At 35.5% G+C, this 16,502-nt stretch overlaps 1 protein-coding gene across 1 annotated transcript; it reads left to right on the top strand.

The window, feature by feature from the left end:
- The first annotated feature begins 8,602 nt into the window (after positions 1–8,602).
- LOC121299074 (gliomedin-like) lies at positions 8,603–16,393 on the top strand. Its single transcript, XM_041226585.1, has 11 exons — positions 8,603–9,083; positions 9,935–9,986; positions 10,765–10,782; positions 11,060–11,149; positions 12,409–12,534; positions 13,129–13,275; positions 13,805–13,918; positions 14,389–14,469; positions 14,563–14,685; positions 14,966–15,119; positions 15,324–16,393. The coding sequence occupies exons 1-11, from the start codon at positions 8,754–8,756 to the stop codon at positions 15,787–15,789; spliced, it is 1,701 nt and encodes a 566-aa protein (XP_041082519.1). The 5' UTR covers positions 8,603–8,753; the 3' UTR covers positions 15,790–16,393.
- Positions 16,394–16,502: the final 109 nt, after the last annotated feature.

Here is a 16,502-nt window from a genome sequence, read left to right as displayed (position 1 = left end):
TTTAATTGAATTAGTATGAATAATTCAAGATCATTTTCTGTCTGTTTGTTGCTTTGTTTTGGGAAATCCTGCAGCTTTTATATATGCCAGTAAAAAAATAACAAACTGTTCTACGTCAGTCATTTTTGTATTCCTGGGTTTGGAAGCATCTGCCAGCCAAGAATCTGGCAGATCTGCTGTCTTGCCCATCATGACTGAAACTTTAAACAAGGGAGATGCAAATTGAATCCCTGACATGTATAACAAACTAGTCATTATTTGTGAACGACTGCCCATTTGCACTGAAGCATGTGCTTTACATGGCATATGTGTTGTATTTTTTGTCAAACACGTACATTATTATGGGGAAGTTATTTCTACATCTAGACAGACATAAAGGGCTGTAGTACATGGTGCATATTTTGAACCAAGTCACTACCCACCTATTTATTCAAAGGAAAGCTGATATTTAAAGGCTATGCCCCTTGCAGCAGATGGCACACAGTTAATAAAGCCCTTGGCTTAGCATTGGTTCGTTTTTTTTTGTACAAACAAACAAAAGATTCGGTGAGACACACAGCGACTGTTTCCTTGTAGTCGGGGAAACCAAGCTGGAATACTACTCGATTTCCCAGGGATTCTAAAGCTTGTCCACTTTACTAAGACTTTGTACAATGCATCTATCTGCCCTCCTGCCCATATGAAATGTTTCTATAGTACAGTTACGATAGAACACTATAGTAAAGGTCCTATAGGATTGTTGACAGATTCTATAGAATACTATAGTACTTCTGTGTACTGTAGTTCTTTCCGAGTACTGCTTTTATAATACCTCTGTAAAGCCGGTCCTACTGCAGAAGGCACTGGTTCTGGGGCTATTTTGCATTTCTTAAAATGAATGACTGTATTCTTTATAAAGGGTTGTTGTTTTCTAATACTACACTATTCCTCTGAATCACTGCAGTAACCAAGCAGCTCAAGGAATTGAACACAATTAAGCAGAAAATCACTTTTACAAAATATGTTTTACTACACAAGACAATGTACCATTTTTCAGTTATTTAATTCTATTAAACACCTAAATACAGAGTATAACAACATCACTTTGACAACCATTTTTTTCGTTATGGTTACCTGAAAAAGAAGAAAATAAATAAAAACTGCTGACTTAACTGTTTATAAACACTTGCAATGTCAGCCGTATTGCTTAGTTAAATTCTGTTATCTCACTATACCACATTAAATACTGAAATTGTCAAACCGTTATATTGCAACTTACAAATGATTACGAGCAATTTATTCTTCTGAATACTTGTTTTAATATTTGCCTCCATACCACACTGCAATGTGCCTCCACATATACTCTGGGGTGTACAGGCCATGCATCAGCTCATTCACAAACTTCTAATATAATATTTGCTAAAACGTTCATCTTCAATGCTGATCTCAGAACCTGTCTGGACACTCCTAGTTTCCCTAGTTCACATCAGCCTATAAAGGTGTGTTATGTTTATTGAAAATCCACCTGTGTTTTCTGAAAAGAACAATAATACTCCCACTTTTTGACTACTTATTTTTCTTAATCTACAATGATTTTATAAATGCTGTTTTAATGTCAAGTTAGAGTGCCTTAGTTTCTTAAAAAAAACAAACATAAGAACAATGGCATTCCAACATCAATTGCGTGGCCCCCACCCCCACCAATTGGCGAGGGCTCGTCTCACAATACACAAATCACAAACAAGATGCACAACACGCAAAAGTCCCTTCAATTCTGCCTGGTCGCTAAAATATTTATTCCAATAAATACTTGTGTATTCAATAGTACATTGTGTATTTTATAATATTTTTTGGGGGGGCTCAATTTTAACCATTTATTTTAATTGTGGAATAACCAGATTTTATTATTATTATTTTGTATCTTTTATTGTTCTTTTTATTGCATAGAACTAGGATTATCACCCCATAATAAAGACGCAAAGCAGAGATGACATCAAAGTGTGTTGAACTAGAATGATATTTAGTCACCAGATGGCGCTGTAGAACAGTTTTACTCTGCTCCTATCACATTGCTGTTTGGCTTCCTCTAGCAAAAATAATTGTACAACAAAATAAAATACAAAACACGGTTGCTGACATGCTTGATGAGACATTTTAGAAGAATCAAAGAATATCCAAGCAGTCCGTCCATGACTGTGTAGACACTTAAACATGCAAAGCCTGTGCTTAAATGGAAATGTAAAAGGGTAATAGTGGTTTATTAAGATTACTACATACAGTATTAACATGAATCTTTCCCTGTGTCTCTTGACAAGAATTCTTAGAATTAATACAGTATTTTTATGAAGCTGTATACACTGCTCCCTATCAACCTCATTTTCTTTGTGCTGCCTTCATTGTACAATCCTGCCATTCTTGAGCACATATCCTAATGAAGCCGGTCCTCCGGTACAGTCGATTTCCGTTTCATTCAAGAGCCACATTTCCTTGCAGACTTGCAGACAGCCTCCGATTTCAAACCGTGTGCAGCCTCTGTGGTTTCTGTAGAGTCATCAACAGATTACGATACAAATGTAAAAGACAACATAGATCTGGTTGAAACGCCTACCTGGAAGATCAGGGAATTTGATGAACTAGCCTTGCTGAAAGGTTTACTGGCTATTGCCGTGTAAACTACTGTTTGTGGCCATAGCAGTGTACTTGGAGCATACTTACTGTGCTTCCTGACATAACGTCTTCAAGGAAACATTTAGAATTGTTAAAAGAAACCCCAAACAGTTTACAGCTGTGTTTTTTATACTCTGTGTTATGCTATCCTAATGCCAACAATACTGTTCATTTTAAATTCAGACCTGTGAAGATTTTCCTATGTGTTTTTACAAAAGCGTTTTGTAAGACTAGAAGTTCTTGGCCCCATATTTAATCAGTATTCATTTTGTGAATTCACTTCACTCCTACACTGTGGTCCAGGAATTTGTTTTGTTCAATCAGACATTTTTGTAGTGAACAACAAGGAAGATTATGCTTGTTGTATTATTTCTAGCTGAAATTCTTTGGAATGAATAAGCTACAGTCAAAGTTCTCTGGTATTTTTTAGCAATGGATGATTTTTAGTAGTCCCACACAAAACCTGGGGTTTTCCATATTGATAATACTCCTGTATTGCCTTTCTGTGAATCAGTGAAAGAATGGTTTGTTTTATTGTAAAGCATGTTTTAAATGTCTGCATATTATTAAAATGTGTGAACACATAGCTACTCACTTACTACGTCAACATTTACATGCATACATTCACTGGACTGGAGCAATGTCTCTGGGGAAAAGTCAGATAGGATTGTGTTGTAGTGGTTTTGTACTTTCAATGGTTTGGATGGATTTGGGGTTCTTCCTCCATTCATTGAGAGTGACCCTGGAAGAGCTGAGCTGGGTGACTTCAAAAAAAAAAAAAAAACAAAACAAAAAAAAAAAACAAAACTTGTAATTGAGGAAGCTCCCCCCCCCCCCCCCCCCCTATGGAGATGCTGTTGCAGAGATGGCAATGGGGCACATGAAAAAGATCAGATGACTGGCCTAAGGGTTTAAATAAGCAAGCTGATTGAAGATTGGAAGGAATCTTTATAACACACTTCATTTTAGTTTTGATGATTCAACATATATTGTTGTACCCCCCAAATATCCTTAAAGGAGAACACATCATAATGAAAGGTGTTGTACTTATGATTTAAAAAAAAATCAGCACTATATGGGTCTCGTTTAAAAATATTATCCATCCTGAACAGAGCTTAAAGATTTTAATTATAACCAGATATTGCTGCAAATAGTAACTTGCTTGAAATATTTTTATGGACAAAAAGTCAAGTAAGTTGGCCTCTGTCCCTAAACTACCTTTGGGGAAACTAAACAAAGACTGGCAAAGAGAAAAACATTCTGGAAAAGTAGTGAGTAAAAGTCTATGGCTATACTGCAGTAAACTGTCACTATCGACTGGTAGTCTTTATACAATTGAATCTCATTTTGGGATACTGCAGCTTTAAGTGTGATGCTTCTATGTCTTTTTTTGGCCTAAAGGCACCATTCAGATGTATAACAAGAGTGTTATTATACACAAGACAATGATTCCCATCTTAGTGTTGTTCCATCACTGAGTGAAATGAATCTAAAGCCTTTCTCAATGCTCAATGAGGAAAGGAGCTACAGGAAGTGAGTGAACCGCTTGATTATAGAACTGGCACTGTAAGTAAGGGTAATTGGGGAATATGGCTCACATTGTTTCCTCTAACTGGCTTAACACGAAATAGGAAAAAAATGAGCCAATGAATAATCCAGAATGTTACATCACGATGCTCAATTGAAGGCAGTTATCATTAGTGTTTTATTATAGCAGCAACTACAGTATATTTTTTGTATTGATGGAATGCTTTTTATCATGTTAAAATATACCATGAATACAATGCTTTAACTCACATTTGAGTTCAAGGAACATGATAACTGCAGTGCAATAAATTCAGGTGCAGTAGGTGCAATTAATAAACACCAGTAATGCATGCAGAGATTACAGTATTGAAGATTGTAGTTTAAGATGCTGTGATTTAATTATTGAGAGACTATATATACCGGTATATGTGTTTTTAAATAGAATGTCTTTTTATGTTTTTTTTTTTCTGGATAAAAGGGACAGTGCAATTTCAGTGTCCTTCAGAAGTATTCTGAAATGTGTGTCCTTGGAACGGGCCTCTCTCAACTCAGACAAACAAGACTTCTTTAATCCATTAAAACGATGAAGACTAAACTGAGCTGTTGCTGAATAGCACTATTGTCCTTGATGAATAAGTAAGAAAGTTCGAGCATATATTGTAGAATTACATAATTTCTGTTACTTGCATTAAAAAAAAAGTTGATTGGAAAAAGGGGAAAGCAGAGAGAAAAAACTTCAGCTTCAATTCTGGGAAATGTTGTATTTAATTGAACATTTTGTTGTTTTACTTTTAATATAATACATTTTTAACAGCAAAAAATAACACAAAATAAATACATGAAATATGAATTGGGGAAATGAATCATTTTATTCAAGGTCCACCCATTAATCATTTTATGTTTGGTTCTTTTAACTTGGGTAAATAATTAGTTTAACCTCTATGAAAACATATGCTATTGAACCTAAACTAATAAAGTATCAACTAATAAGAAGTCACATGGTAAAACTATAGAAGTCATACAGACTCAGTCAAACCATATTCTATTGCTACCAAGCTTTGAATATAAATCTACATAATAAACTACTCGGTATACACAGGGAAACTGCAGATGTATTCAGGTAGTTTGACTAATCCCCTTGAAACGCTAGCATTTCAGTTCCATCGCCTACACTTCCACCTCTCTACTGCCATGTTAACTCCAGGGCTTTACTTTACAGTATACTGCAGTATTAACTCCTGGGCTGTACTTTACATGGGGAATCCTTTTCATATACAGTTGAACATGTTGCTGACATGATGGTACCGGTATTAAGAGCTTGGCATAAATCCGTGTTTACAACACAGTTAAGTTAGGATTCTGGGCTTCCTTCTAGAAGTTTATTTTTTTTAAATTGTAAACAAGGATTTTATTTCATGCTGATTTGCTCTGACATTTTCTAGCTGCCAGTTTTCAAAAGCAATCATGTTGAATAGTCTCAGCTCAAATAATAAAAAAGGCTTTCATTTTGTTAATGAGACTCCTTAACACATGTGTATGCCGATTTTATAAAAAGCTCAACAGATTGTTAACCAATTCACTTATTGGCGTTAGCACTAAAGTAGCAACCATTTCATCGACGATAATCAAGCATATTCTTGTTTCAGTTACATTTAATTTTATTTACACATGCAACATTCCTAATAGCCTAGCCCCATGTCACCAAATCCTTAATGGGTAATACAGATCTACACTTGATTATAAACATTATAGGTTTGTAGAGGCATGTAATGAAATAGTACAAGGTACAATTGCGCTACTTGTTGATAGTGTATCTCATTTTTGTTTTATTATATAAAATAGTTCTAACTCTCTGTGTAAAAGAAATGCAGTAAAGAGTACTGAGATGGGATGGAGAGATGCATGCAGTGTATTGTTGTTTATATACAAAGAGAGGAGATGCATAGAGCAGGGCTGGGGTCATAGGCCTCTGGATACATACTGTAAGTAATGATGCAATTTATGAATAGCAACAGAACTGCTAAGGAGATCGACACATTCCCTTCATTTGAAGCATGCTCTGCTTACCTTATTCACTTTAGGTTAAAGAACACAGATATGGTTGCTTTGTCTTGCCTTGACCTACAGCCTGAAGGCAAACCAAGTCTGGAAAAACAGTAGCTCACATAGTGGAAGATGCACTCACTGTGGGAACCCACTTAGCCATTAAAGAAATCAGTCTACCACTCACTCATCTGTGTTAAAAAATATAAACTGTGACTCCTGCGGTTAGCATTACCAATGCTGTTTTCCATCAGTAAGCTCTTTCTCTGTGCAGTTTTATATTAACAGTCCTTTTGCACCTATTAACCATTTGTAAATTAATGGTCTGCATCGTTATGCATAACTATGTATAACAAATGACAGGGCTTATTTAATTTTTTATTACTTTTATATAATATTGTATATGCACTCAACCTGTCTGTCATCTGTTGTGTACATACATGCAGTACATGTGCTGTGCATGTGTGTACTGTATTTGTAGTGATGGTATATTTATATATAAACACAATTATCAGGTCCTTCTTACAATATAGTGATGTGAAAGACTGTAAAGTTCTCTCCTGGGCGCTCTTTGTCAGGTTCCAATGTGTAGAAGCCCTATACGCAAGAGAATGTCAAACTGTGTTTGTTGAGAGTAAGCTAATCAAACAAGCAGAAGTAGGTATTTTATAAAAATGATTGTTTCAACAGCCTGGAGGTCAGATATAAGGGTTTATTTCTGTCACATGTGATTATGCCATTTAAAAAGTCTTCTGGCAAATTAATCAATTTCATTCTGACCACAAGCAAGATTCCACAGCTTTCAATCTTGATTAAAACAAATACGAATGTAACCTTAAATGCAGATTGTTATTTATTTGTATTGTATATACTTTTTTTGGTATGTGTTTTTAAATATTTTGTTAATCCAGTTTATATTACAAATACACTAGACCCCATAAATATATTTGCGCTAGTTAATACATGTCAAATTTGTATTTTATTGTGTTGCTTCACCAGTAAAAGTAATGTTAAAAGTTTTTGTATTTTAACAGCATATAAAGTTGCCAACTCATCACCATGCTATTTAGAGTTTGGAGGCTTTTCACAAGAAACACTATCTTGTTTTTTTTTCTCCTCCTAATTGAGTTTATAGGGGACCAATATACTATATTACCTGTAAACAATACAGTGCTTCTCTCGTCCTCCACCTTTTCAATTTTCCCAAGAGACTAGGCACAGATGTTGCAACAAAGAAAGAGTTTTAGAAAGTATTCTTTTCATTTGAATTCCTATCCTCCTATTTGGCTAACTGCATCTGTCTAGACAATGGGCTGAAACATGGAACCGCTATGTCTGAAAATCAAGGCAACGTAAACAGTGCTGCATTTGGGACAGATAGTTACCTTTATGTCTGATGGGCTGCATCGTGACTAGTTCTGTAACTTGTGAAATTCTGGAAAGGTTTAATAATTTGTAATTCAATATACAGAACTGTAAAACCCTTATGTCCATTGTTGCCAATCTCTCTCTTTTTTGTTGCAATTTTAGAGGTGAAAGGACAAACAGTATACATTTAGCAGATATTTAAATTTGTTAATGATTCTACAGTATTGGCACTTGAAGGGAGTTTACAGAATATGCATATGCATGGGAAGTCCTGGGAGATTTATATAAATTGCATTCAGTGTCACGTTTGCAAGCCATACATGTATAAAATGAAAATTATTTATGTTTATGTGGTAATGTAGGAAATTATTTAGTATAGTTTCCTTCTAAATGTTCTTGAAGTTAACTTCATGTACCTGCATCCTAAGCAGACACAGAACAAGCAGCCTACTTCTTTACTTGTTATGTAGAATTCATAATAAAATCATAAAACCTGGCATATTTTCAAAGGGTTTACTCTTAGATGTATTATTGTTTTTATGGCTTTTGCTTTTGGAAATGACTAGGATATGGTACTGTACACGGTATGTACAAAACATTATAAAAGGTATAATAAAATCATAATTTCTGTTTACTGTAGTTTCTTTACATTTTACTTTGTAGACTTGGATTTTAAATTCAAGTTCTTACAGATTTGTAGCATGATCAAATTAAATGAAACTGGATTTGAGAGAATTTCTTAAAAGATCTGAATATATAGAGTATAGACTGTTACAATGTGTTGTTTAACACTATTCTTTCTATCAATAATAAAGGGAGGATTTGTAAAGGTTAGTCACAGTTGAAAAACTGCAGGAGGCTTGCCTTGGGACACACGCCCGGTAAAACTCTTCCACATCATTAACCTCTCTATGAATGCAAATTATGTCAAAAACTGCCCACGGCAATAGTCACAGTGCAAAAATGGGCACTACTGCATATAAATCAGACGCCTGGTCAGGCTAGATTCCTTCCCCAAACACTGGGATTACACAACACTGATATTGTGAAACGACCCTTGGTTGCTTGTGTAATACTTTCGTTTTTCTTCAAAAGTTTGGACAGATTCTTTAACCAGCTTTAAAGCCTGCATTGAAATAAATGACTAAAGGCTCAAAAAAATAAATAAAATGAAAGTGAGTAATGGGAGCAGCTCTTGGAAGCTAAGCATGTTCCTGCTAGGGGTCTCTGTTATCACAGTGCTGAACTGTGCTGGGCTGGTGTTTCTCATCTTGCAGCACGACACTCTGTCCTCTCAGCAGAGAGAGTTGGCGGCTCGGCTGGATGACTTTTCTAAAAGTTCTGTGGTGGCGTTCCTCTCCGAGGTAACCCGGGATACAGCAGAGGAACCCGAACCACTCCAGTCCTCCCGGAACAAGAGGAGCCAGGAGCTGCGCGAGACCCACATCCGAGCGGAAAACGAGGAGATGCTCATGATGATGACCTACTCCATGGTGCCGGTAAACCTCTTTTCAATGTTTCAATAAGAAGCTGGAGAATGTCATTTACTTTACTGTCTGTGTATGCCTGTCCTTCTGACCAGTTGTGTGTTCAGTATACACTATCCTGTACTGTCAGCAGAACAGATTTGGGCTAAGCCTCAGATACGACTATTTTGCTGCATGCAGTTTTGATGTGCCCCCTTTTTAGAACTCAAACCTTAATGCGGTAGACAATGTTCCATTAGTCCCAGAGTGGAGTAATTAGCTGGAGATTAGTGGATTGCATTGCAAATAGGAGCTGTTTTGTTTTCAAGGCATTATTGTCTTATTTATGCCCCAGGTTAAAATGATTCCATGTTTCTTTTTCTGTTAAAAAATAAATAAATAATGTAATTGATTTTGGTATTTGCAGAAAAACATGATTACATTTTAGGCAGCTTATTGATGCACTTATTCTGCTGTAATTAAATAAACATGAGGTGTACTAAAGTTACAGGCTGTTAAGCGGATGCCTGGCTGTGTGGAAACTACTGGAAGAAGTTTACAGCTCAAACTAACCAGCACTAATCTGATGTTTTTTTTATTGGCTAAGATGTGAAGAAAACATCTTCTTAAATTAACTAGATTTGCCAATTGCTGGTTTAAAATTCAGATTATTCTTTTATTTTCTTAATGGTTTGCAGATTTCTGGCATACCATGTTTCAGTAATTCATCTTAAGTGGATGCTCACAAGAAAATGTATGCAAATACATGCGGAAATGGTAAAACATGTGTAATGCGTATGATGTATATATTGCTCCATTATTAATGTTTTTAATGATCTACTTGTTATGTAATAGGACATACATTCATTTTAATGTCATTGTAGGTCCGAGTGATGGTGGATTTGTGTAATAGCACAAAAGGAATTTGCTTAACAGGTATGGTATCCAGTGAACACTAACATAAAGCTATAGGTGACAGATTTAAGTTATAAACAATAAAGAATGTTTTTGTTAATGAGTTACAAGGGAACTATATGAGACAGAAGATGATGGTGATTTATGATAACAGTATACCCATAGTGTTATATAAACTATACATTAATATACTATATCTTAATTATTCTTTATAAATCTAACACAAATGTTTATTGCTTTATAATAAAGTAAAAAAACAAAATGTTGCCTTTGTCCCCACCCCAGTGAAAATCGAATTTTATTTGGTTTAAGTTGATTTCTGTGGCACAACCTTTCATTAAACACTATTACAGTTACCTACTTGTAATTCACTTTGTTTTTGATTCATGCTTCTATTTCTTTAAAGAATGCAGAACCATTTTATCCCTTGTATCTTGCCAGAAACCGAGTAGCAGGGACCAGATGTTTATGTAGGAAGTATAGATGAAGCATGTGCAATGAAGACGCTGTGCTTTGTTTTAGTGTGCTCTCACAAGCCTAATGAGGACATAATAATTAATAACAGTATTCAGTAATAGTGTAACATTATCAGACCTGCTTGGAATCATGATAAAAAGGCACACTGAGCTTGCAAACTGTCACCATCTAACTAGAGAGCGGTGATGTTCTGGAATGATAATAAATTAATAGTAAAGCGATAACTCTACCTTTCTTGTACATTTTTAAACACTTTTTAAACAAACACAAATTAACAAAATACTAAAACCAGTCTGTTATTTATTTTGTATTTTCTTAATAGGACCTCCTGGGCTACCTGGTAAGGAATACTTATGTTTTTAAAAAATAAACAAATAAATAAAATGGCATATCTTGACATGTGTGACTCTTATACTGTACCGGAAATAATAATTAATGGTACTCTACGTTTAAAATGTACAACTGCTATCAATGTATTTCTCCTTTTGGTTTATCATGCACAAAGAACTTTGTACAGAATCAGTGCATGAGATATTTGTAAATTCAACACCCCCTTTTAAAAATGATTCAAATCCAAATACAATCTCGAGTGCTTTTGTATTTGTGCTGTTCTAAAGGACCACCTGGCCTTGATGGCATGCCTGGATACAATGGATCAATAGGACTGCCAGGCCTGCAGGGAGCCCAGGGGAAACGAGGGAAGAAAGGTATGCAATTCAGAGGGAGGCAATGTTAATGATCTGAGCAGCAACAGATCCAAGTACCGCTCCTTCAACTTTCACCTGCTGTAGACAGACCATAGCTGAAAAGCTACTGCCGGGATGGTGGGTGAGAAAAAAAAATGTTCTTTATCATCGTAAGTTTGAAAGAAACTGTTTTGTTTTTTAGGGTTTTTTTTTTTTTTTTTTTTTTTTTCCCCCAGACAAAGGGCAATTGAAAACTATGTTGACAACTCTTCTCTGAATTGCCTCCTGCAAATTAAAATGCCTTTGCTGATGTTTAGTAATAAAATAATATAAAACAACGAAAGATAATTCCTGCATCTAGATGAGGTTTCTAAGACAGTGAGCTCACTGACTAGAATCTAGAATATATTGCTACAGTCAATATGTGAAATAAAACCACTATGTAGAATCAGAATGCAACTGCTACAGGCTTTCATTAAAAAAGCCACTACAAATACGTTAGTTAATACATAAGTTTTGATGGGAAATACAGTTTAGTCATGTGGGACTAACAGGTGTGAATCAAATGGGGCAATGTTCCTTAAACACAAACTTACATTCGCTTGGTGTTTTGCTCACAGCCTTATTGATTTACGCATACAAATGTAGGATTCATGTTCATGATGTGTTTCGATGACTCACTTTATGAGTAAAGCTAGGTGGGTGGGTTATTTGTTTTTTCTCTATGTGGGTGCTAATTTCTTGCTACTGCTGGGAAAGCAGTGGGGAATTATCCAAGTGTGTTTAGTCAAACATCATTTTATTCTTGGGTGTAGGTTTAATACATATGCTGACTTAGAAAGAAAACCATCAATGAATATTTGAATGCTATTTAGGACTAGTGCCCACCATCATTGCTCTGTGATTTATCATAGCTGTATTCAAACAGAAACACAACAGAACAATGAATAAGGGAATACATTGTGGCTTAAATACATCCTCTATGTGGTGTTCTACTAGTTTGTATCTGTCCAGATAGAGGCTCTGGATGTGTGATCCTTACAATAAATCTAGTTTCAAGACCAAGCTTAATAATATTTTGGCACAATTCACTGTATGTTCACAAAAGCCTTTAATCACAGTAGACCACACAGACCAGATATCTCTGTGCTGCTCTTCTAAAATATACTGTCCACCAAATATCCTGAATGAAACCACAATGTCCATTCTTGCCATTTGAAAATTCGATAATTTACCAATTCCGTTTTCTAATATAATTTGAAATGTGCTGAATATTTCAGGTCCCCCTGGTGAGACAGGACCACCAGGAGAGAAGGGAGATTGTGAAATAGGTTTTACAGGCGAGACAGGGGCGCCAGGACCAAAGGGTGAAAAAGGAGAGTGCTGCAATGAGACCATAATGACCGGTAAGACACAGTCGGACAGAAGACGTGACTGGGAACAGTAAGCCCGAAGGAGGGGGAAGGGGTGTTGAGTTCAGTGCAGTCTGACAGCTTTAGAACAGAATTTAAATTAAGATTTATTTAATTTTACAGGCTGTGAATTACATCTGTGTTTCTTACCTGTGTAATACCCTATCGGTACAATATTATCTGTAGTGATTTTGGAATCTATCTTGCATTCATTTAAATCTGACAGCACAATGCCTGGATGTATTGCACTGTTCCAAATTACGCTGTGTTACTAGGCAGGTGTAGAGTTTGTTAGAAGTAGTTCCCAGAATTAAATTTATATTTTCATTTTTATTTTATTTTTATAAATGGTTCTCTTTATATAAACAAAATACTCCGTCAATGTTCACTAAGTGCTGCTTTTATTTATGAATAAGGATGGCTGTAAACAACTCACTAGGCTGGTCATTTGTGGAATAGCCACACTACTCCATGGTGGTTCATGGAGCAGTCTGTCTGGATGTGTGGTCTCCTGTATCAAAAGGGACATCTCGTCTTACACCTTGAAGAGCAAGTGCCGTCCAATTTCAAATGTGCTTCATATTTCAGGTCCTCCAGGTGAAAAAGGGGAGCCAGGAGAAAAGGGGGATATGGGTGAAAAAGGTTTTCCTGGTATGCCTGGATTGCCAGGCATAAAAGGGGAACCAGGACCAAAGGGTGAAAATGGGGAGTCCTTCAATGAGGTCATAATGGAAGGTAAGATGCTGAAATCAGAGGGGTTTAGAACAGCATTTCACTTAGCACTTGTTTTTGTAACAGACTACATCTTTTGCTATGGTGTTCCTTACCTGTTTAAATATCCTGTTATGTTTGTTCTATAGCATTTTTTTTTATTACAGTAAAACATTTATTTTAAAAAGACTCAAAGAATGATAATGCAGAAATGAGGTGGGGAAGCAAATTAGACAAATCTGTCTTGTACAACGCATTACCTATGTGACTACACTGCACAGATTTTATTTTAAAAGAGTCTTTAAAAAGAAAAGAAAAATGCAGTAGTACATTTTCTCTTGTGCTTCAAACTATGCAGCTTAAACACCTTTAGCTACAAATAGCACCAGTAAGAAAGAAAAAAAAAAAGTGCCTACAATATTAATGTCTGCTGAGGTCTTCCATAGCGATAAATCATTTTTGTGAACACCCTGAGCAGTCAGTGTAAATGTGACTACTTGCAGTATGCTGCGTTGCATTTCTGCTAATTCTCTTATCTGCATTTGGATTGAAGCGCCTCAAGGACCAGAAGGTCCAGCAGGTCCTCCTGGCCCACCTGGGCCCCCTGGACCTCCCGGAGCCCCACGAAACAAAGGTCACAAAGCAAGGGCTCGGCAAAACACCATTGGTATGTATGGGAAACATAACTGGAAACCAGATGTAGGGGCTCTGAAGGGCGCTAGGATGATCTGCTTGGAATCCCATATAGACAGAATGCAGAAGTAGTTTGACATGCTTTGTGGATGGACTGTGGTTTCTTTTGGATATTGTTTATTGAAGTGCAGGGTGGTACTGAAAGGTTACATAAAGGAGCAGAAGAAACGTCTTTTTTCACGCTCGATCTAAACATATCTTCAAACTACCCAACAAAAAAATCCAAGAAGCTATAACAAACATTCACTATACTGTACTTTTACCCGTGTTAAAAGAATAGGTTTTGATATTTGTGAAAACTGTTAATTTAAAACAGACTTAACTCACAAGTTAAGAATGTGTGGAGACTGCAAGGTTATGCCTAAGTGGTGAAGAAAATTAAAATCTACTACTCGATTTCATTTTGTGAGTGTAGTAGTTACAATTTCCATTTGTTTTGAACAGTGACGGATGCTGTACCAAATGATGATACCTTGGCTGGAAAAAATTTAATGAAAGCCGAAGGACACCTGTTAAAGAAACCTGGTATAAATGTGTTTTTTTATTGTTTTTACTTTGACAATATTCCAGTTGATGTTGAACTACAGTATAAGTATGGCTTTATTTTTTTATTAACAGAATGCATCATTAAATCTGTAAACTGCACTTCAAATGTAACAAAAATGGAAACTACGTTTGGGACTTGGATGCAGGATACATCAAGGAATGATGAACATATCTGGGTTGCTGAGCATTTTTCAGGTATGTTTCTGACATTTTCATACCTTATGTAAACCCCACAGGAATTGTAATTTAAACACATTTCACATTTGATGTTGAATTGTAAGATTTATCTGTACTTTTTTTTTTTTTTTAATCTAGCAGCCAATTTAAATAGATAATTCTATGACTAACCTATTAGCTAGCTGACAGTGGCAATCATGAATATTTCTGCTAGAGATATGAACAAAAACATTTTTTAATTATCGTTGTGACAACTCTTTTTGTTACCTAATAGTAAACATTTTATGTCTGCTTTTAGGTCGGACGTTAAAAGAATATGACAACTTAGCATCTTTCCACAATGGCAGTGTCAAAGTTATCGACCTTAGAAGAGCTGTCTTCCAGGGCTGTGGTCACGTTGTTCACAATGGATCTCTATATTTTCATGTTGCCGGCACATACAAGATTGCAAAGTAAGTGCTCAGCATTGTAATATGTGTGTTTTTTTAAATATATGGCTTAATTTAGGAATGTAGATGGGAGGATTTAACCTAAATCTCAAAAAAATGCGAGAATTGCTTTTTATTTGGCATCTTTCGTTTGTCACTTTGACACGTTACACAGTTCTGATGTTTTTCCGAAGGTTCTTTAATGATCATCCATGTTTATTTTTACAGATATGATTTTGAAAACGCAACAATAAAAAAAATTACTATTGAGAATGCCCTACACCGCAATCTCAGCTATCTCTTCCAGAATTCCAAGACATATTTTAATGTGGCAGTGGATGAAAATGGACTGTGGATCATCTATGCTTCAAGCATTGATGACAATATTATGGTAGCTCAACTGGATGAAAAAACATTTTCTGTTACCCAGCATATGAACACCACCTATCCCAGATCAAAGGCTGGCAATGCTTTCATTGCATGTGGAGTCCTTTATGTTACCGATACAAAGGATATAAAAGTAACTTTTGCTTTTGATTTATTGAAAAAGAAGCCTCTGAATTCTAGTTTTGATTTAAGATCATCAAATGGTGTGCTGGCAATGTTGTCATATAATCCAAAGGATCGTCATTTGTATACATGGGACAATGGCTTTATAACCAAATATAATGTACATTTTCTCTCCGATGAATAATACACAATTGTCTGTTTTATGTATTTCAAGTAGTGTTTTTGAATGTCAATTTTACAATCCAGTTGACTATTTGATTACATGTTAATTTAAAAGTACAACAGTGGCATTTTTTTTTTTTTTTTTTTTTTTTAAACAATTGTTAACAGAAGATTTTATATGCAAAAATCTCAGATTAATTTAACTGTCCAACATTTATTAGTGAAGTAATTGTTTTTACCCGTTGTACTCAAAGGACCTGGCTTGCTACATGGACTAAACCAGTTATCCTATTACACAGATTGTATGACCAGCTTTTCTAAATTCAAATGTTGCTTATTTATTATTATTATTATTTTTTTTTTTTACATAAGCTGTACATTAAAATAGTACAAATGAATGTGTATGTTGCTGCATGCTATACATCTGCATCAGAGATACTGTAAGATGAGTGTGTATCGTATAACAATTTTGTAACAAATACCATTTCTACATATTGTACAGAATGTCTGTTCTTAATCTAACAGATCATCTGATGTATGTAGTCCTGTAACAAGCCCATTATCAATGTTGTATAGGGGTGCATGACGTTGTTGGAGAGTGTCTGAATAAAGAGAATTATGCTCTGTCTCCTGGTTCCGTTAAAAAAACAAAACAAAAAAAACACAGATCAAAAAATTCCGTCCAACCCTAGATTCGTTCTGCCTTAACTAGCTCAAAAGCAATATTTCCAATCG

This window comes from Polyodon spathula, chromosome 24, assembly GCF_017654505.1.
Source record: "Polyodon spathula isolate WHYD16114869_AA chromosome 24, ASM1765450v1, whole genome shotgun sequence".
NCBI lineage: Eukaryota > Metazoa > Chordata > Actinopteri > Acipenseriformes > Polyodontidae > Polyodon > Polyodon spathula.
This window is presented reverse-complemented; position numbering and strand designations above follow the sequence as displayed.

Excerpts from the sequence above, each read along its gene's own strand:
- LOC121299074 (XM_041226585.1), top strand. The coding sequence starts at position 8,754 with ATGAAAGTGAGTAATGGGAGCAGCTCTTGGAAGCTAAGCATGTTCCTG. Across the intron at positions 11,150-12,408 it reads GGGGAAACGAGGGAAGAAAG|GTCCCCCTGGTGAGACAGGA; the intron begins GTATGCAATTCA and ends TGAATATTTCAG. Across the intron at positions 12,535-13,128 it reads CAATGAGACCATAATGACCG|GTCCTCCAGGTGAAAAAGGG; the intron begins GTAAGACACAGT and ends TTCATATTTCAG.